Source organism: Monodon monoceros, unplaced genomic scaffold (genome assembly GCF_005190385.1).
Source record: "Monodon monoceros isolate NGI ecotype Baffin Bay Population unplaced genomic scaffold, NGI_Narwhal_1 Super_Scaffold_1, whole genome shotgun sequence".
Lineage (NCBI taxonomy): Eukaryota > Metazoa > Chordata > Mammalia > Artiodactyla > Monodontidae > Monodon > Monodon monoceros.
In genome coordinates, this window is record NW_021703765.1 from 15,893,842 (window position 1) to 15,915,735 (window position 21,894).

Consider the following 21,894-nt stretch of genomic DNA (forward strand, 5'->3'; position numbering starts at 1 on the left):
GGGGCTGAGCAGGAAGGTGACAGGCTGACTGGACTCACCTTTTCCTCAGGCTGGGCCTGAGGTCAGCCCTACAAAGGGAATCTTGGTTCTCCCCTTCTCAGTCCCCACCAGTGGGTGTCCTGAGCTGGGGCCAGGTCCGTACGAAGGGGTCCGTATTGGGACTTAATAAAAGTCACCATCATTTTGTTTTCCTGTCCAATTTAAGTCCTATAAAAACTTGCTTAGACATCCCACAGCCCGAGTCCTCTGGAAACTCAGTTTTGAGAAGTGTTGTCTCCCAGATGAGGGCGCAACAAAGGGACGGGAAAGTGGCATCTGCCCTCTTATGTCCAGGGACCCCTTTGAACGTGGCTCCCCAGAGCCAACCACAGCGATGAGAATCCCTGGATACCCATGCTCACCACCAACTTTTACCAGGGACGTTAGAGTTTCAGAAGTGCCTAGATCACTCTTGGACTTCAGAGCAGGTTAAGAGCTTACTAACTTAGCAACTGTGTAACTGATGTATGATGATTTATTCCTATTTCATGTATCTCATCATTTATGTTTTTCTCTGTGAGCGTATACAAAGTTCAGAGTGGCTCTATCTGCCGGTACCTTCCTTGTCTGTTCCTGTAAGGCTGGGGGAAGCCGCAGGAACTCAGAAGGCTGTCGATACCTTTCCAGCAAGATACCATCTACTGCTGACTGAAAGAGACAAGTAGCAAGAAACCAGGGTGCAATTATGTCCTGATTTGGATGTTACCTCCTGGCAGTCCCAGAGGGGGCAAGTTAAGGCCATAGAGAGGAGGCTTAGGCACCAGAGAAAAAGGGAAAAAATTTTGAGGAGTCTACGTGTTTTATCAGGGAATTGACACGAGATCTGGATTTTGGTAGCATCTCCCTTCTGAGAACCACCTTGAGCTTCATTACTGAGTCTCTTTAACTGACATAAATTGAGGGTTAGTCAGATGAAAACTAGAGGTGAAATATGCCTTTCCAGGAATGGACTTTATATTACCACTTGGGTAATCCATCAAGTCATTAATTCTCAAATTTAATAAAAAGACAGATGGCTAAGAATAGAGGTGCATCCCATTAAGCTCAAGCCATGTGTTCTGGGCAGCCTTTAATGATGTTTTTAAAGATGTGGAACTTCTAGGGAGATTAAGGAAGTGAACATACTGTCTATAAATCTACAGGCATTTAAATAACCTCCCCGAGACAATCAAGGCGATGCGCTCACAAAGAAGCTTTAAATCAGACAACCCGTAATACTTGATGTAGAAAAAGTTCCAGCTTCCATAATTCTTTATTAAATATTTGACAAGTTGCATCACTTCTTTACAACGACTTCATTTTGTCACATTACTCTTTTGCTGTCAGGAAAACAATCCACAATTTCTCTTTAGATCTCTCAAGAAAAACGAAAAGCAAAAAGGATTTGTCCTTCAACTAAACGTTTTCTGTCTGTATCAAATTCAACCGTATTTTACAGCTATTCTCATTGTGAAAATGAGCATTTATCCATACGTTGTCTGTTAAAAAATTTCCAAGTTGTTTGGTTTTTATTCACTGTATCAAATGGTACTTGGCTTTATTTAGGAGGTGTGTTTATAATAAAAAGTTATGAAACATTGAGAATTCATTTGGAATGCTTGAAACTGTTTTTCACCTTAAAAGTCACTGTTTTTTCATGTTTCCTTTGATAATAGGTGCTGAGTTAAGAGATGACGGCATATTATATCATCTTCCTGGGGTGGAGCTCAGGCTCTGAGGGTCAGAATTCTCAGGACACAGCTTGGAGAAAACTGTAGAAGGGACTAAACTCTCACTCCCTTTCGAAACCAGATTCCTCAAGGTAGGTGTAAAAATGCTATACAAATATGTAAAGATATATTTGGACAGCATATGTACGTATATATATTACATACATAGTAGTGAAGGAAGCACAAAGATATGCAAAGTTAACATGAAGGAAACCGTGACAATCTAGGTGAAATTAGTCTGAGAAAGAGGGGCAGACTGGTTTATGTAGGAGCACAGATGTGTGGACACAGGGTCATGGTCATGAGAAGGCTTACAATGCACTGATACAGGTTGAGAAGGTAGTACACAGAGGTCTGTCGCCAACGTTGTTATATTCTATCATTACTCATACAAACACAAAACCAACCAACACAAAGACATGCATCTTAAACATGCGTTGCTCTGCACCTAACACCTTTGACGAAGGGGAGCGGTCTAATGAGAGATTTTCTTGAAAAATTCCATACCAACAGAAAGCTCTCCTTTTCTATGAAACATACCAGCTCACGTCCTAATGCTACAGCTTTGTCTCCGACGCACTGAAAACACTTTTGGGTCGGGGTGTGTGTGTATGCAAATGTATATACACTGTTCATTAAGGCTTCGATAAATTAAAAAAAGTGGTCCAAAGTATGTCACATTTTCTTCCCAGTTTCAAAATCTAAAGTACAAAGTGGAGTCTATAAGGATTTTTTAAAAAACACATCTCAGCCCTAAAATTGGCAGTTTTGACTTGACTTATCAAGATGTACCCTGAAGTCTGAATAAGACGGAGGTAGTGCAGGACCTCCTGGGGGGTCAGGAAGGGAGCAGGCCAGGCAATTACCCTGCACAGCAGTGCCCCCTACTGGCGAGGCAGAAAATGACACCAGAGTCAGTACAGGGGTGCAGAGTCAGGGTGAGGAGGAAAGAGCAAACAAAGAGAAGCGCTAGCACAGGGCCTGGGTAGGGGCTTGAGAATTGATCAACCCAGGCTCTCTTCATAGAGTCTGTAATTTCAGAGGTGAGATACAAGAGCTAGGGAAATACTTGAGTCACGTGTGGAACAATTAGTAACTGCTAGACAACATGTACCACTGCTGTGTGGTCTTGCCAGTTCCAAACTGGTTCTCTTGAAGAGCAAGTTCATATGCCGCAAATCTAACTGTTCTGTTTAACAATGTGAGATGTAGAAAGTGGTTCCAACATTTTGCAAACCATTTCTCTCAGAATCTGTCACTGCATTAAGTGGGAGGAATAATCCATGTCAGGTTGCTTTGAGCATCTGTCATCTGACCTTAGGGAGTATCTGACGTTAGCTACCAATGGGCCTTTGGGAAATAATGGCAAGTATTTCAGGAAAAAAGAAAGAGCACTGAGACGAATGCCTCGCTGTTTCCTGTTCCAGAGGCAGCAGGTAGAAAAGCAGCACACTCTCTGAAGCTAAGCCCACTGGGTGGACTTTCCAAATTCATCTTTAGGCTGACAAGAGTCAGAAATAGAAATACCCAGGACTTTACAGGTGGCTGTGATAACCAATGTTTAACATGCGATATGTATGTAAACCCTGGCACGCACTTCTTAACCTCAAGGCACAATGGCCCATGACGGCTCTGTTTCAGCGAACTGAAGAAGCTAGATTCAGGTAACTTCTAAGAAAGCAGAAGCTCTAAGAGACCCTGGACTGCGGAGTAGCGTCGCTGCTAAGGACTGGATGAGGTGACACCGCCGTCCTGCCGTCGTCCCCCAGGCCCGCTGACCGGAGCAGGCAGAGGCCCAAGGGACCGCCCGGCAGCCTGCCCCCATGCAGTGCATTTTCCTTACTGCCTTCTGTGGTTACGTCGCGAAGGTGATGGAGAGTGGTCATCAGGATTGAGAGAAAACAAGATGGGTGACTGTTTTAGACAAAGAGTGAAACGCTGAGAATTGATGAGAGCCAGGGAACGTTATTTGGATTAAAAAAAAAAAAAGAAAACCAAAACCCCCAAACGAACTCTAGACTCGGCACTTTTGAGCTGTCACTGAAATGAGATATTAAGGGCTAGATGAGCTGGATTGTCATTCACAGTTACTGCCTTTCAAGTATTCATGGGGGTCTATTTCGGTAATTCTTATCTGTTCTTGGCACAGAAATTATCTTAGGACGGGTTTTCTTTCTTATTTTCAATACTTTGCCTAATTTGCATTTAGTGAATATTCTGATTTTTTGGAATATACAGTTTACAAAAAGACAGAAGAATCCCAGTTCTTAGACAAGAATCGTTGGATTTCTCCCCCTGTAAATCACACGCTCATTCTCAGAACCCATCCAAGCATACTGCTCTCCCAGGCTTTGGCATAAGTCATAAAAAGAAAGCCGAGTCTGGACTTGAGGGGCTACAAGAAGGGGGAGGTTTGCCACTGAGACATCTGTTACATTGAGTGATGGGAAAAGAATCCCACCAGTAGGTAAAAGTAATGAACAATATCGTTTTTTCTAAGTACTCAACGTCTGGGTTTTCTGATCACTACTGGATTTTAAAAATCAATACGGAAAGGGAACAATCCTCAGCTCCGCAGAAATCCACCTTCTTTTAGACGCGCAGGCCTCTGCGCTGCTTCAGAAAACTCCCTGACAAGCACAAACATTCGTGGCTTCCCACGAGCCACCCAGAGCCGGGGTAAATTGAGCTTGTAACGCCAAAAGATCCTAAATGGAGGCCCTGAAACCACGATTTTATTGTCTTATCTACGACTGGCAAGAGGTGAGACGGCTAGTGTCCCCTGACTGCCACCACGGGTCTAGGACAACACAGGTTAAGAAGGACAGCAGGATTGCTGGGCTCCCGCCCTGCCTCAGGCGTTCTCTCAAAACATGACAGAATTCTGCAACAAGGACTCACAAGCGGCCAGGAATCGAATCCCACAGAACCCTCCATCCCCGCCAGGACCAGCTGAAGAGCCGGACGTCAGGGGATCAGATCAAGCCTTCTCTCGCACTTCTAATCCAGCACACAACGGACACAACTTGGGCAGTACACGGTATGGAAGCATGCAACATGTCACTGGGAACAAAACCCGGTTAGATGAACTGTCTATGAATCTTTGCAGTGGCACAGAAATCACAAGACGATTGGTGAGGGCAGGTCTGTAGGCCGAGCTTTACAGCCAGGCTTTTATACACCAGCAGCCAGCTTCACAGTTGATAGCTGTTGCACCGGAAAGGTGTGTGCAGAGGGAAGAAATCAGCATCCCAGCCAATGCTCATGACAAAACCCCCCCAGGAACCAGATGTGACCTCCATGTCGTACATAAAGTGCCTTCAGAATTGGCGCGGTTAGAACAAAAGCTGGTTATTTAGCTACCGTCAGCAAACGTGTACAAACAGGAGACTGCACAGGCCTGGTTCCCACAGCTTCAAATCGCGCAGTGCCAAGTTTCGTTCGAGTGTCTCTACTGGGAACAGCAAAGAGGAAGACATGACAGAAGGACGACTGTACAGCAGCAGGAAGGGTTAAGTAAATAACTTCTCTTACGAGAAACGATAGTCCAACCCTGCCTCAAGTGTGCTCTAGCACACGTAATTACCTCTAAGGAATAATGGTGTGATTCCTTCAAGTCAACACAAAGTTTGTCATGCTATGTTACAGTTCTCTCAGCCTGCAGCTATTATGCTAAATTTGTACAAAAAACGTAATTATCCAGTTTGTTTTCATTCTGAGCATGGAAAAAATCGTCACGATGCCTAATGTTACGGTTTAAATTCTCTCCAAGTATTTGTCTGTAGAAGGCTTTTGGACAAAAGTCATTCTTCCAATGCTAATCAGGTAGGGCGTGGGGCTGTCCAAGAACTTTAAAAATGTCACTGACATTAAACCTGGCGTGAAATTCAAATACAAAAAAATAATATGCTCACTTTTCCAAGTACATGAGACATCTTTAATTGTAGTGAAATAAAATCTGCAAATCGGTCTAAATCATTTTAAAAAGTAAACATGAGTTGTAATACTATACCTGTAGAGTGATTAATTCCATTCGCTGTCATTATAAAGTATGTAAAATATTTATTAAGGGCTTGGCCTACAGAGGCACAACATAAATAGAATAAGTCCTCCTAAAATGTAATTAGTATACACATCAACCAGTTGGTAATTTGTGGTGGAAAATGCAGGAACGCGACCTGGGACTGGGTTCCCATGTTGGCGCGTGGGCAAGTCGCGGGCGAAGGCTCTGCTCCAGGAGTCCGCGCCGTGCGCTGCTCTCTGCCAGCATCTCTGCAGAGTCTGTTAGGCGAATGCAAAAGTGCAAGCAGGACTTGCGTGAAGAACAACCCTCCCGAGGCAGGGGGCACTTAATCCACCCCCTCGAATCCTTGGGCATTTTCCACAGCCATGAGAAGCTTCTCTCGTAAATCTTCAAAGGTTTCATATGGAGGTAAGTCAAGGCGATTAAAGCTGCAAAAGTTAACAAGGAAGCGTAGGTAAAAAGCCATCATCACTGCCCTTTAGTTACCGCAGCACTTCCTAGATCTGGCTAAGGGGGCACTTGGTGTTCCAGCAAGAGGATGTCAAAGTCTCAACTCGCAAAGATATTTCTGATTATCGAAAAGTAAATTCCAGCGATGACACTGCCCACACCAAACATGCTATAGTAACCTACGGGGGAAGAGAAAGGAATTTTCTGATCGTCCATGAACCCTCTCTACTGGGACCAAACGTGGATCCTGGAAAACCCTGCCGGGAAGGGAGACAAGACAGGCAACGTAACTGACATACACACAGAGATGTCAAAACCCTTGAAACACAAAGAACTTCCGCAGCAGGATGAACCGAGGCTGCATCTGTTTTTAACGCTCTCCTTCATTCAACACTATTTTAGGAAGCCCCAGCGCTTCTCCACGTAGCATATCGCTTTGTTTTTAGCGCAGCCCTGTGAGGCACGTTACGTTTTCTCAATCCTGCAGATGTGGGTCCCGGAGCCCAGCGGTGGGTCGGTATGCCCCAGGTCTCACCCCCGACAGCACCGCAGATGCGAGACCAGAACCCAGGCTGCCTGCAGCTCTGGGACCCCAACACTGAGCTACCCTCTAACCAAAGTCAGGCAAGTCATCAACACGTGGAGTGAAAAGCCTCACTTATAAGAAGCCCCTACATACCTTGAGGCTTTGGCAGGGGTGTTACAAGTCACCTCGGTGACAGTGAGGTCTCCATACATACATGTGACCTCCGTGAGCAAAGGACTGCACTTGTCCACGGGACTGACTTCGAAGTCTGTCTCTGCCACCGGCCAGCTGTGTGACCTCAGACAAGTCGCCTCCGTCCCTAAATCTGTCTGCTCTTCTGTGGAATGGGGAGACCTGCTGCAGAGTGCTGGGAGGGGGTCTGGCACACAGCAAGCCCCAGAGCCAGCGGCCACTGCCATCACTCACACACCATTCACCGCCGGCCCCCCCTGGGCACGAGGAGCTAGAGCCCCAGACACAGAACTGGTGCCCGTGCAGGTGGGCTGCTGGCGGGCACCTGTCGTGACGATAGCCACACGCACACACACACGTACACACGTGCCTTCGTTCATGATGCTTTAGTAAGAGCTAACATTTGTAGAGCATTTGCCCCGTGCTAGAACCATTAAGGCCTTTTCATCTATCATCACCTCAGCGAATCCCAGCAACCAGCCTGTAAGGTAGGTACTGCCTCATCCCTATTTATAGAGAAGGAATTCGAGGCACAGAGAGGTTGGGTAACTTGCCCAAGGTCACACACAGTAAGTGGCAGAGCCAGGATTCAGCCCCAGGCTGGCTCCAAAGCCCAGATCTGCTTCTGCTACCTCAGCATTTAAAAGTGCTCTCGCTCCTGGCACCGACATAGGTTTCCAGGCACGAGCAGAACAACTTCTTAGGTTTTAAAAGCTAATGATTATCAGCAGCAATAAGAAACAGACACATGTCCATGGTGGGCCCTTTAACAACCCCTAAAGTATTTAATAAGACACGCTGAGCTCTGAGATTTTTTTTTTTTAACAGTCAGTCATCAAACATCAAAAGACACAGCAGAGCAGGACACTGTGCCTCTCAAACCAGAGCCTCAGAAACCCAGGAATCCTGAAGGCGCAAGTCTGAAAGAAGTTTTCAATTTTTGGTTTTCATCATGATAATGATTTCAAACATCAATTTCACCAGTGATAGAGACAGAATTCCACTTCTGCAGGGTATACTTAAGAGAAGAGGTGGCTGTCGTCTTGATTTCAAGTTGGTATTTCACAGTCCAGGGCCTGCAATCCCTGTGGGGTTTCAAGGATCTGTGGCCATTTTTTCCCTTTAAAAAAGGTCCATACATGATTCAAGTTTGAGAAATACTGGAGTAATGGAGAGAGAGAGAGAGAGAGGCAAACAGGGGAATGTTAAGAGCTGAGGTTTGGAATTATGTTAGCGCTCTGTGCCTCAGTTTCTCCATCTGTAAGGAGAGGGCAGTAATATGACCCACCTTTTAGAGTCGTCGTGACGACGATACGGGTTAATATACATGAAGGGCTTAGGACGATGCCTGGAACACAGTAGTGCTTAACAAGTGTTCCCGTTACTTCTGACGTCAGGAGACAGGGCTGGCCTGCCACCAACTAGCTGTGTGACCTCATTAACCTCAGTGGCTTCAGCCTCGTCGTGTGGGCCAAAGGAGATTATTTTTAGGTGGGTCTGTGATTCTTAGTAAAGCGGAATTTTAGATATCCCAGCAGTGACCTTTGACAGAACAGAGGAATGAAGCCCTTTAATGTTGAGACACTCAGCAGTTGCATCTGAGAGTTTCATGAAAGCTCAGAGAGAAGCAGCTCCACCAGCCCTTGCTCTCCTAGTAAATCAGGTTTTAATTTTGAAGTTTAATTGTGTATTTTATATTTTCATAAAACATGGAAGAGATTAAACATACGTGTGGCTAGGTTTTATTTCGCCACATATACGGCTGTCGCTGTGAAGCAGCCAGCAAAGCGCCTGTTTCCTACGTTACAGCGGGAGGCGGGGCTGGATGGAAGGGAAGCCACAGCAGAGAAAACAGAGTAAGTCAGTCCCACCCCACCAGCCAGTGTGGCTTCAGTAGAGCTAGCGCTCTTCTCTTGGTCTGGGGAGAGTGTCATTGAAGGAAAAACTCCTTGAATGCTTTAATCCTGTGACACACAGAGAAGAAGCCAGGCTTTGGTAAGAGCTGGCGGGGTTGCTTTCCCCCTGTGTGTAGACCTCTGTGCTGCCTAAGGAAGAGCAATGATTCTACACCCTAGCTCTCCTCACCAACCGCCTGGGCAGCTCTGAAAACCCCACGGCCCAGATCACACACCAGGCCAGCTAGGTCAAAATCTCTGGAAGTGGGACCCACCCCGGCACCAGTATTTTTTTTTTTAATGCTTTCTAGGTGGTTCCAACGTGTAGCCAAGGTTGAGAACCGCTGAGTTCAGGGTCTTATCTGGGCAGCCCCGTATTTTAGTGGTGGCTCAGCACGTGAACTCCGAAATAGAAGAAGAATCCAACAGCAAGATATCTGTCTATAGGGCCACAGAGGGTCATGGGATGAACACTCAATTACTCGGTTCTCTTTGAAGAGTCTGGAAAGAAAGTGAACCGTATCACAGAGGCAGTAGCTTAACTGAAGTGGCCAGGGGATTGGAATCCTGGCAGACCCGAGTCCAAATCACAGGATCTGGGAGCCTGTGCGCTACGGGATCACGAGGAAGCTTCCCAACAGCCCACAGGAACGCTAACAGTGTACTTCAGGCTGCCAGCAAGGTTGAGGGTCTGACCCACGCAGGACAGCCGCGCCCAGTGAGGCAGCTGTGCCTCCAGCTGAGTTCGGGAGCGCTGCCCCCCATCCCGCCAGTGCTGGGGCTCGGTTCAGTGCTGGCTGCCTTTCAAATGAAGGCTACTGAGCCCGGAAAGCTACACCTGACTGATTATCGTTTGGAACAAAAGCTCCACGGCCAAAACATTCTACCCCCAAGAATAAAGGCAGAGGATCAAGGGACACTGCCTGCTCTGGCCATCGGCCAGTTGTAGCGAGAACCAGCCCGCTCTCCCGGTGCCAAAGGGCAGGGACCGCATCCGTTCCACTCAAGAGTCCTACGAATGGCAGAAATGGGGAAAAACGTGCTTTCCGGCGAGACGAGGGAGTCAAAGAGAAGCAAAAGGCCTTTCACAGCCCATTTTCCACAGACGCACCTTGATGAGGCCTCTCTCCTAGCTGTGCTGGGCAGCACAGGACGGCCCAGCGGCCCCGGCAGCCCCAGTTCCCGCGGGAAAGGAGGATGCTGGGTGCTGACCAGCCACAGGGCTCCCCCTCCACCTGCTTCCTAAGAGCAAGAAATCAAATCCTGTGGGGTGACCAACCCCGGGGACACGGGAGCCCGAGTGACAGGAGCTCCCGGAGAGCTCCTGAGGTCATCTCTGTGCTGGGTTTCACGAAACTCCTGGGGTTTCCCTCCAGGAAGGCCTCCTTCCCTCCCTGCACCCGGAGGCCTTCGGAGCGCAGCCGCGCCCCGCACGTGCCTCCCCGAGCAGGGGTCCTTGGTCGGACCTCCGACACTCCTCTGGCCACACGCACGCTGCTAAATCTCAGACTTATGGGTTCTGGATGGCCATGGGAGGCCTTTTAAAAACTGTTGCCAAAGGGAATTTCATCCATGGTTCTAAACCATTTAAGGTTGGGGTAAAAACTCAATCTGTTCAGAGGTTGGGAGCGGTCGTATCCACATAGGGAGAATATATAGTGAACTCTCTGCTTCCCAGAATAATTAGGGAAGGACGGGGTTTGGAGGAGGAACTCCCCTCAGGAAGCAGGAACGGGGATTTAACCCTTCACATATCAAAAAAACCGGGCCCATTCAAATCCAGCATCCCTGTACGATCTGTATTTTCACCTGGATCACTGACAGTTCATACGCTGCTCTAGCCTGTAGCCCAGCATCATACACAGCTAAGTGTTTTAAAATACTGTCTGTCAACAACTGTGTGGTTTTCCGTCACTCACCATGTGTGAGCTCTGGGCAGTTTTTCAGGACTCCCCCATTGCTCTATTGTAAACAGCTGAGGACCATTGGAACCTAGACAAAAGAAAAAGGAAGAAAAAGAAATGCTAAGAGTGCTCAAGGCAGTAGAACAAGACGAAGGAGGGGCTGAAGGAAAGGGAGGGGTGGGCAGGGCGGGCCTGGGGGGTGAGCCTTGGGACACCCTCTGTGGCTGGGACGTCACAGTCAGTACTTAACAACGGGGGGGGGGGGGGGGGACGCAAAGGGTCTGCACGACCTCAGGACACAGACTCCGTGTCGCCATCAGAATAGAATCGCACCAAGCTGAACAGAGCCGACACAATAACGTAAGGATGTGCAGACAACCAAAGCCTTTCAACCCAACCCTGGAAGTTTAAATTTAAAACTACTTCCGGGGGAAAAACTGAACCGTGATGACCTTTAATATGTCGAGCAGAGAGTGACTTTTTCATCTATAGTAAGCCCTGAAGAATTCTGCCTCGTGGAGGGGAGGAGTGCTTTCAATGCTCAGTTTACAACCACATGGATGATTCTGCAAAATCTAGTTGTTTTTTGAATATATACCAGAAAACAGAAGAGAAAGAAAAAAGAGACCAATCTTATGGCTCGCTGTATAAAAACAAAAACAACCCCCTGCTTTTATATACAGGTAACTGCACAGACAGCTGAGGTGATGGCACGCTGCCCCATCTCTTTCCGTGACGTATGTCTGTTGGGTCCAGGCGAAACCCACATGGCTAGAAGCCCGGGAGGCAGAGTCTTCTGGGGCCACAGCTGATGTCTACTCACGGTGGGAGGACGAAGTCTAATGGTACCCTGCTCACCGTAAAGTTCGGCAAATCCATTCATAGGGACTCGGGACGTCCCTGTGACAAACTGGAGTAACCGGATACGCTTTTCAGCATCCATCAGCAGCACAGCCTATGAACGGAGGCAGAAGGTCATTACGCTCATGTAACACGAGGCACGTCTGCTGCAGTGCAGATGGGCAAAACGTCATCTTATTTATAGTGCAGTGGGAGACCTAGACAGTTGACTCTGCAAACTTTTTTTTTTTTTTTATGGACATCACAATACCAGCCTCTGCAACCTCAGACTGAGTGATCACAATGTCTCGTTCTTCTTCTGCCAACTGGTCAAAATAAGTGGTAAAAAAAAGCACACTTGGGACTTCCCTGGTGGCGCAGTGGTTAAGAATCTGCCTGCTAATAATGCAGGGGACACGGGTTCAATCCCTGGTCCAGGAAGATCCCACATGCCGCGGAGCAACTAAGCCCATGTGTCACAACTACTGAGCCTGTGCTTTAGAGAGCCCGCGAACCACAACTGAAGCCCGCGTGCCACAACTACTGAAGCCCGTGCGCCTAGAGCCCATGCTCCGCAACGAGAAGCCACTGCAATGAGAGGCCCGCGCACCGCAACGAAGAGGAGCCCCCACTCGCCGCAGCTAGAGAAAAGCCCGCGCACAGCAAGGAAGACCCAACACAGCCAAAAGTCAACTAAAAAAAAAAAAAAAGCACACTTGTTGACGGCACCAGGCTCATGTTTCTGTATGTGAGGCCTGACGGTCCCCCTGAGCCAGTTAGAAATACACACAGTTTGAGAGGGGGAACCCAGGTTACGAGGCAGGATATTTGACTGTAGCTAAATTCTCTAAAGACAACATTTTAGAAAAAGAAAGAAAAACAGAGGCCAGGCTAGGCTTCTGAAATAATCTGTGTATCTTACATATCTGAATGATTCTAAGAATCGAGTTGGCTTCACTGGTAAAGTTACTTGAACTGATATTAAAAAAAATATATCCAAAATCAAGGCTGAGTGAAACTTGGACGAAGATGTTAGGATCTGAAGATTCTGCTTTACTTCCTTTTCTCTCTGCTTCTCTGCTGCACTTGAAATATTATTAATAACAGACATTTAGAAATTAAGACAAGGTCAATGATTTCTTATTTCTGTAAGTAAATAATCAGCGCTTTTTCCCCTGTAATTGTTCTTTCAAAGTCAGTTTACTGCCCTCCTTTGGACCCGCTCGTTACTATTTCACTTCTCTTCTGCAATGAAAAGGATGTAAACACTGGTCTTTAGAGAGTAAATCAGATTTCATTTGCACCTTTGATTGAAAGATGTAAAGATCAAAATGTTTGTTGGAATTAACAAAAAAAGTTGGGAGAATGGTTTTTGAAACCAACATGGCATCTTGGAAAAGTCAGCCCCAAAGCATGCTTTTGCCCTGAGAAGCCTCCCATTCCTATTCCCACTCTGGAGGACTAGTTCTAATTCTTGAATCCAATTATCTGTCTTTCAGGATCGTCCTACTCAGTGGTTTCCTCAAACAAAAGCACTTTAATAGGTGGTCGAGGAAGACAGTGTAGCCTATTCAAGACAGCCATCCACCACAGTTACAGAAAAGCAGCGGTGAGGGCTGCTTCTGACTCGGCGGGCCTCTTCTCTCCCCCAGGAGGCCAGGTACCAACACAGCCCCAAATGCAGCAGCAAGACCACGGGAAGACAGCACAGGACCCGGACTCTGGCCTTACCTTCCAGAACCACTGAATCACGGGGTGGTTCGGGCAGTAGCCGTTCTTGTAAATAGAATGTTGTCGCCAGTCGTTCACATCCACGTCGCCAAGGCCGCACATCAGCAACTGGGAGGGAGATGGACCAGATTTACCCAGAGGTAAACAGGGCACACCGTGAAAGCCGAAGAAATACACCGGAGAAAAGGCCTTTTCTCAGTGCCGGCATCACGTCACGTGCAAAGCAAGATAAGCCAGCGACCCATAAAAACAAATGCAGGGGAATACGTCTTCCACATCCTACCTGCCTCTGCAGATCAGAGACTGAGGGGTACCGAGGGAGACCCGACTCTAAAGCTTGTACAGGCCACCACGTTTCATGCTGGAAATCAGAAGTCCCAATCAATCACCTTCCCCGCCCCTCAAATCGCAGCTCGGTGCTCATGGATTTTCTTACGCTCCATTTACATCTGCTCTTTCGTTACCCTGGCTGTTTCCTCTTCTGAGAGGTTATCTGTCTCAACAGTTGAAAATAACCTCCCCACCCACAGTAGAATTAGTGCTTTATGACAGCAAGAACTCATCTTCCCGGACCGATCCACCAGGTGAGGGCAATCACCTCACCTGCCTGGTGGCCCACGGCTGCAGACCTGTCCTAGCGCTATAATCGCAGCTCTGACTCACCAGTCTTGGGTCCACTTTTCTTATCACCTAACCCTCCTAACAAAGGAATGATACTCCCACAGAGGCGCCAGCGTACAGTGGAAAAAGAACGAATCCAGAGGCCTGAAAACCGGGTTCATGGGCCTGTGACGAGACCCTGTGAGGTCATTAACCCCTCCCTGCCTCAGTCGCCCCACCTGCCAAACAAAGGGCTTCCTCTACGTGATGTCTGTGACGTCGTCTATCTGGACGTTTCCATTTTAAGGTAAAAGAACAAAAGCCAGTCTACGGGAGACACGTCACTGGACAAATGGCCGGAGTCCTGTCAACAGCCTCTCAGCAGACAAAGCCTTCCTCCTCCTGTTTCTCTCAACATAAGGCGGAGAGACTCCTTTGCTTTTCAGGTTCCAAGTTCTCATCCACACCGACACAAAGAAGCTGGCACCAGCTACCATGAAACCACCTCCTGCCACTACCTTCTTGCCTCTGCCGGGCTTTCACTCCACAGCACGGAGTTCAGGGTCTTCCACTTCGATTTCACGGAGCCCCCTGCTCTACAGCCCCTCGGGGTCGCCCACCCCCTGGCCGAGTCCCCATTCGGCTGCCACGGTGGGTGCGTGGAGGACCGGGGTCCTCAGCCAGCCCCACCCTGGGAGCAGGGTGCTGCCACCCCAGCTCCAGGCTGTGAACCCAGCTCAGCGGGCCTCCCCCTGTCTGCTGCGTCCCTGATCTGCCCTCTCCCGGGCAAGGAAGCTACAGGTGACTGTTTCTGCTATCCCCTGGTCCCTGATCGGCAAACAAGCAAGCCCCTAAGAGACCCGCAGGAGAATTCACCTAAGCTTACTCGCTAGGACATTATGGATCAGAGAATACTAAAATACCAAGTTGGGAAGTAATGAGATACTTTAAAAAAATCTCCTTTACACAAAATGTTTACAGTACAAACCTCCAGTTCATTTTCATCAAAAATTTTAATCAAATCAATAGGAAGCAGTTCCGTGAATCCCTGAAAGAAAAAAAGAAAAGCACTCTCAACACCTTTTTCCTCGAAAGAGACAAATTTTACAGGATAAACAAGCTTATTTTGGTTAGCCAGGAAGAATACACTGTTCACTGATGATTTATATGACAGTATTCAGTAATTTTAGTTCAGATAAAAACAGCAGAGTCACAAAATAAAAGTTTAAAAAGCAGCAGACTCCAGAAGATCCAGGTACTTGAGTAATTTTTGAAGTGTTATAAAAATATGGGTTGCTGAAGGCAGGCGGATTCCAAAAGCCACTTATGACACATTGCTGTGAGTCAGGGTGTTCTCAAAGGCACAGGCCACAGACGCGCAAGCGGACCATTTAAAAATAAGGCAAAGATGAAATACGAGAGGAGGCGGTGTGATGGGTGGAAAGGAGCCAGGGAGCACAGACAGCCTGCCCCGGTCCCCAGGCTAGGCACCACTGACTAGTGCAGTGACCTAGGACGGACGCTCCGTGTCGCTGGGCCTCGCGTGTGGCCAGTTTCTGAAAGTGTGATCACCTGGGATAGGGCCGGGTAGGTTTCTCGTGTAAATACAGTATGAACCCTGCTGTTCTCCAGCGCCTCTAACTCACACGTTTCACCCTGAGTCCTGGAGTTTTTCTGAGTGTTCTGCCTGGGCTGGCGCTATATTCACCATGAGCAGGTAACTGAACTGGGGTGAACTTGAGAGAGCATCGCCCAGCGAGAACCCTGCATCGATCGGTTCTTGTAATGTGCAGCTGGGACTTGTCCGCTTTAAGTAACTAATATCCATTATCAGGATTTAAAAAGGAATTGCGCTTTGGGTCAAAGGGAGCCGGTTTTTAAAATGAGGAAGCCCCTATTCTCTGCAAGGGGCCTCCCTCCTCAGGGGCCTGGGAGTATCACTGACATTAAATACTTGGGTCTGAGAAGTAACCACTTCACACTTTAATAAGGTGAGGAATCATTCAGACAGCCACGAGGAAAGGGCAGGGGATTTAAAAAAAGAAAAAAAAGTTCAACCAATGAGGCGGAAGGCATTATCACGGAGGGATGGCGTGACTGGAAACTGTCCCGAGTCCTCGCATTTCTTAGAACCCGTCACTGCAGCAAAAGGCAGAGATGCTCCCAGCCTTCCCCGGGGACCACCAAAAGCTGCAGGATGATGGTTCTAGCCTCTGTGGGGGAACCTGCCCTTCTGGGTCAAGTCTGTAAAGATTTCTCTTTAAAAACAGTTAAGGCAAATTAAAACATAAGAGCAGCAAAACCAGAAAACACTGACCAAAAAAAAAACAGACGAAAAGGTGGCAGCGCAGTGGCTCAACGCTCCTGCCCTGGAGACTGGAGATGCTGTCAGCAGCGCAGGCCTGACGTCCCTGCCCTGGGTCCCACACCCATGCCTGTCTCTGGGGGTGTGATCGCGTCTAATACCCTCCCTGCCGCCCAAGGAGGAGAACCGTCCTCTTTCAACCTAAAGGCACAGGCAAGACTCCCGGAGAACACGACTTACCTCCAAGAAGGCGTTCATTTGCTTTTGGACCCTGTTCACGAATCTCCACTGGATGACTAGGCTGTGGGAGGAAAACGGACAGCCCTTAACCATGTTGCTCATCACTGGTGTGCAGTTCTTTCCCCCCAGCTGCGACTGCTTCTCGTTAAGCGGGGCGGGGAGAAAAGCCCGACGGCGGCCAAGGAGAAGGAGGGTATATGCTGTGGCACACGCTGCTCATTCATGGACTCTTTCGAGAATAATGAGCACATGTGGAACCTAAAATCTCACTGAGGATTTCAGAAGAAAGACTGATTTCTTTTCTCCCCCCAGATCGAGGCTTCGTTTTTCAAAGCTGCTTTATAAATGTGACTGTTTGGAGAAAAAGGGAAAATGGGGTTTGAACACATATGTATATGGGCATAATGCGTGCACACACACACACATATGTACACACCCACATTTATGTACAAACATGTACATATTTTTAAGGGGAATACCCACTACAACGTGTTTTATCATATGATAATTCATTCTAGTATTCAACGTACTGATTTTCAAGGATGACATATAATTTATCAGTACTTTACCGCGAATACTTTTATACCAACACTTGGAGGATTAATGGTAAAACCTCTTCGAGTCACAGACAGCCACTGAAACCACATTCCCCGTGACAATATTTAGCGTACAGCAGAATTTACTGCCAGGCGAATCCACTTTGGATTCCACCTAAGGCATTCTGTCATGAAATAGCACAAGGACCCTGTCATGAAGGGCTCTCACATACGAGGTGGCACCATGGCAACGGCCCTCGAGGACCAGCCTGCTGCCCACTCACTGCTCAGGATATCAGGTTTTACTGGCTGTGCTGCAATCACCAGCCCGACAGCCTACTTGCACCAGAGGATACGGGTGGCAGGGAGCAGCCGGGGATTTCTATCCTCCTTTTTGCAGTGAAGCTAGTGGAGGCGCCCCGCAATTTGAAACCTAAAAGAATTAACTGCAAAGAACGACGTACAACATGTATCACAAGGTGCAAATACTCAGTCTTTCAAACCCAGTCACCCTGGGGTGTTGTTAAAAATCTATTCGAAGTCTACACTTTCTGAATGAAGACAACGGTGCCCGTCAGGACGTCGTCTGCTTGCTGAGACTGTCCAAGCTCAGCACAAGCGCCAATTGAGGTGAACAGGCAAGAAATGTAGTATCTTACTTCTAGTTTTTGATTAAGTGTAGCAAGCTTTCAACTTGCAAGTGGAGAAGTCCACGCTTTGTCAGGGTCTCTAAGTAGAGACGCCAGCACTCTCCAATTCTTCCTGATTAGAGAGGAGAGTAGGTTTTTTTTCTTTTTTTTGGCAGATGCTAAGGAAGGATGCTAAGATCCTCAGCCAATTCTCTGAATTCAAGTCCTGTGATCAACTATGATGAGAGAGGACGGAACCCGGCTTGTTGAAATGGAGTTCTGAATGCAAACAAGGAGCCCAGGGCATGGCTGTAACTCACTAGATGAGCAGAAACTAGGATCCGGGAGCCAACCACCGTTAACGCTGACCTCGTCCCTGCTCGAGGGCTAGCAAGGGCAACCTGGCAATCCTTGGAAGATACCAGAACGGTGAGCTCGAGGCATATGTATACACCAAAGAAGAAAATGTAAGCTGTCCAACTGTACCTTCTGCTCAGTACAGACCCCTAGGGTTACCCAACAGCTAGATTTCCAAAGGACTCAACATTTTGTCCCACCAAAGGACGCTGAGATTAAGAAAATTACAAACAGCAGGAACAATTCTTCATGTTTGCATGTGCTGAATTCTCCATATCCATTTTAACTCTTCTCCTACATTTTCATTATGGAAAAGAGGTCAGGAGAGAGATGGAATATGTTCTCTTCGGTTGTTCCCAATTTTACCCCAACCGGCTGTCGACACTGCTCCATTGTTGTAATTCTCAATTTTAGACGAGATGCCCACAGGCTCCTAGAGTATCTGCCAAGTTACTCAACAGTGGCCCCTTTCTCTCCTCCCACTGCTCCTCTGTATGGCAGCAACACGAAGTCATGACACAAGTCAAACTTTGCATCCCATAATTCAGCTTCCTATTAGGCCAAGCCAGAAAGGAACTCATACTGTTAAAAGTGTGTCCATAATCCGCACGAACTGTTCTGGCAAAGGACGGCAACCGAACATGCTGTTCAATTTAATAAAAGAAAAGGCTGTAAGTAAGTGTGTACGTACTCAATGTATTCCCTTTTGTTTTCATTTGTTACCATTATTTCTGACCCATTGGGCTTCAGATCCACTTGATATGTCTGTAATTACAAAGATAAAACAACATCACCATCGTGAAGTTACTCTGCATATTATCACTGAGTAATAACGTCTTACTGTAAAAGGAAGATAAGTAAAATTTATTCAGAACTCTTTCCCAGCAAATGGGCTCTGTGTCCAAGAGAATGTCTAACGAGGCTTTTAAATTGTTAAGATGCTACACACTTAAAGATGTTATCATTGAAGGCAAATTATTTTACGGTTATTTATGAGTTTTAATTATCCTTCATACATTAGCAACAACGGAGAACAACAATTTTTCCATCTGCTATTGACTTATCAAGAAATTTAATTATCTTTAACAGAAAAGATAGGATACAACCATCAAGACTGCAGAGATCCAGATTTGTTGCTGAAAATTAGATTTTATAGCCATAAAAAAAAGATATGTGGAATTTCTTTCAAAGGAGCAAAACACAGGGACTTAAAAAAAGAAAGATGCTGAGAAAGTCAGGCTGAGGTATGGATTCACCTGCCACCCCTGGGAACCCCAGGCTTTGATGTGCATCCAGACACCACCTCCTGGCTCATCAGCCCCGAAAGCCCCCCCCCCCGAGAGTGAGCCAGGAGTGAAAAGAGCAAAGCAGCTGAACTCAAGGCACAGCCTTCTCCTCTGCTCTGAGCCAGCCCTGGCTTAACATCAAAGTGTATAAAGCATTAAGTAGCAAAAGGGAAGGGAAGGGAAGGAAGAGGCCTACTGACCTAACAAATAAAATGTTTACTCTCATGGAAATTCCAGGGAAATAAAAAGGAAAAAAATACCACTCACAGCTCCCCTATTCAAAGGTAACCACATGTGTGTTCTGGTGGGATTCCTTGTGGTCTTTTTTCCCACATCCACCCAGCTACATCTGAGAGGAAGCCAAGCCAAGCCTAAGGGAGAGGGTTCTCCAGAGTAAGCATCCAGGCTGCATCCATCACGAGGGACACAGATTCAAACCTGCAACAGATCTCCTGCTTTGGCAGAGGTCCCTTTTCAGGGACCCCTCCCCAGCCCTGCCACACACGCGCGGGACAGATGGCCTCTCTGGCCTCAGTATCAGATCCTGTTCCTCTCCGAACGTTTTCTCTGATGATGCACTTGATTACTGTTCCTTTTCACATGGAGACAGCCTTTTCAGTCAAAGCCCACTGATCCTCTGTCTCGGCCCTTCATATTTTCTTCTCTGTCCTTTTTTTTTGTTATTCGGGAAGGGATCTCGTTTCCCTCCCACGTGACTGAGCTCCACTTTCCACAACATCAATTCAACGTTTTTACTGTCTGCAGTACGGACTTTATTTTTTTATTTTTTAACATCTTTATTGGAGTATAGTTGCTTTACAATGTTGTGTTAGTTTCTGCTGTACAACAAAGTGAATCAGCTGTATGTATACATATATCCCCATATCCCCTCCCTCTTGCATCTCCCTCCCACCCTCCCTATCCCACCCCTCTAGGTGGTCATAAAGCACCAAGCTGATCTCCCTGTGCTATGCGGCTGCTTCCCACTAGCTATCTATTTTACATTTGGTAGTGTATATATGTCCATGCCACTCTCTCACTTCGTCCCAGCTTACCCTTCCCCCTCCCCGTATCCTCAAGTCCATTCTCTACGTCTGCGTCTTTATTCCTGTCCTGCCCTAAGGTTCTTCAGAACCAATTTTTTTTTTTAGATGCCATATATATGTGTTAGCATATGATGTTTGTTTTTCTCTTTCTGATGTACTTCACTCTGTATGACAGACGCTAGGTCCATCCACCTCACTACAAATAACTCAATTTCATTTCTTTTTATGGCTGAGTAATATTCCATTGTATACATGTGCCACATCTTCTTTATCCATTCATCTGTCAATGGATATTTAGGTTGCCTCCATGTCCTGGCTATTGTAAATAGTGCTGCAATGAACATTGTGGTACATGGCTCTTTCTGAATTATGGTTTTCTCAGGGTATATGCCAGGAAGTAGGCATGGAGGGAACCTACCTCAACATAATAAAGGCCATATATGACAAACCCACTGGCAACATCGTTCTCAATGGTGAAAAACTGAAACCATTTCCTCTAAGATCAGGAGCAAGACAAGGTTGTCCACTCTCACCACTATTATTCAACATAGTTTTGGAAGTTTCAGCCACAGCAATCAGAGAAGAAAAAGAAATAAAAGAAATCCAAATCAGAAAAGACATAAAACTGTTACTGTTTGCAGATGACATGATACTATACATAGAGAATCCTAAAGATGCTACCAGAAGACTACTAGAGCTAATCAATGAATTTGGTAAAGTAGCAGGATACAAAATTAATGCACACAAATCTCTAGCATTCTTATACAGTAATGACAAAAAATACGAAAGAGAAATTAAGGAAATACTCCCATTTACCACTGCAACAAAAAGAATAAAATACCCAGGGATAAACCTACCTAAGGAGACAAAAGACCTGTTTGCAGAAAACTATAAGACACTGATGAAAGAAAGATGATACAAACGGAGAGATATACCATGTTCTTGGATTGGAAGAATCAACATTGTGAAAATGACTATACTATCCAAAGCAATCTACAGATTCAATGGAACCCCTATCAAAGTACCACTGGCATTTTTCACAGAACTAGAACAAAAAATTTCACAATTTGTATGGAAACACAAAAGACCCCGGATAGCCAAAGCAATCTTGAGAAAGAAAAACGGAGCTGGAGGAATCAGGTTCCCTGACTTCAGACTATACTACAAAGCAATGGTAATCAAGACAGTATGGTACTGGCACAAAAACAGAAATATAGATCAATGGAACAGGACAGAAAGCCTAGAGATAAACCCACGCACACATGGTCACCTTATCTTTGATAAAGGAGGCGAGAATATACGATGGAGAAAATACAGCCTCTTCAATAAGTGGTGCTGGGAAAACTGGACAGCTACATGTAAAAGAATGAAATTGGAACACTTCCTAACACCATACACAAAAATAAACTCAAAATGGATTAAAGACCTAAATGTAAGGCCAGACACGATAAAACTCTTAGAGCAAAGCATAGGCAGAACACTCTATGACATAAATCACAGCAAGATCCTTTTTGACTCACCTCCTAGAGGAATGGAAATAAAAACAAAAATAAACAAATGGGACCTAATGAAACTTAAAAGCTTT

General features: G+C 46.5%; 1 protein-coding gene across 12 annotated transcripts in view; it reads right to left on the reverse strand.

Annotated features, from left to right (window-relative positions):
* Nucleotides 1-1,260: 1,260 nt before the first annotated feature.
* The window catches only part of NEDD4L (NEDD4 like E3 ubiquitin protein ligase), a 342,431-nt gene continuing 321,797 nt past the window's right edge, over nt 1,261-21,894 (reverse strand). For 7 of the 12 annotated variants that reach the window (XM_029220881.1, XM_029220925.1, XM_029220917.1 and 4 more), the window contains 7 exons: nt 18,669-18,742; nt 16,456-16,516; nt 14,899-14,958; nt 13,311-13,418; nt 11,598-11,694; nt 10,755-10,827; nt 5,663-6,200 (listed from right to left, as the gene is read on the reverse strand). In XM_029220881.1, the coding sequence (XP_029076714.1) occupies nt 6,098-6,200; nt 10,755-10,827; nt 11,598-11,694; nt 13,311-13,418; nt 14,899-14,958; nt 16,456-16,516; nt 18,669-18,742 (576 nt within the window). In that variant the 3' untranslated portion in view covers nt 5,663-6,097. Of the gene's footprint in view, nt 6,201-10,754; nt 10,828-11,597; nt 11,695-13,310; nt 13,419-14,898; nt 14,959-16,455; nt 16,517-18,668; nt 18,743-21,894 lie in introns of all 12 variants that reach the window. The other 5 variants (XM_029220856.1, XM_029220866.1, XM_029220944.1 and 2 more) reach the window with 2 other exon arrangements.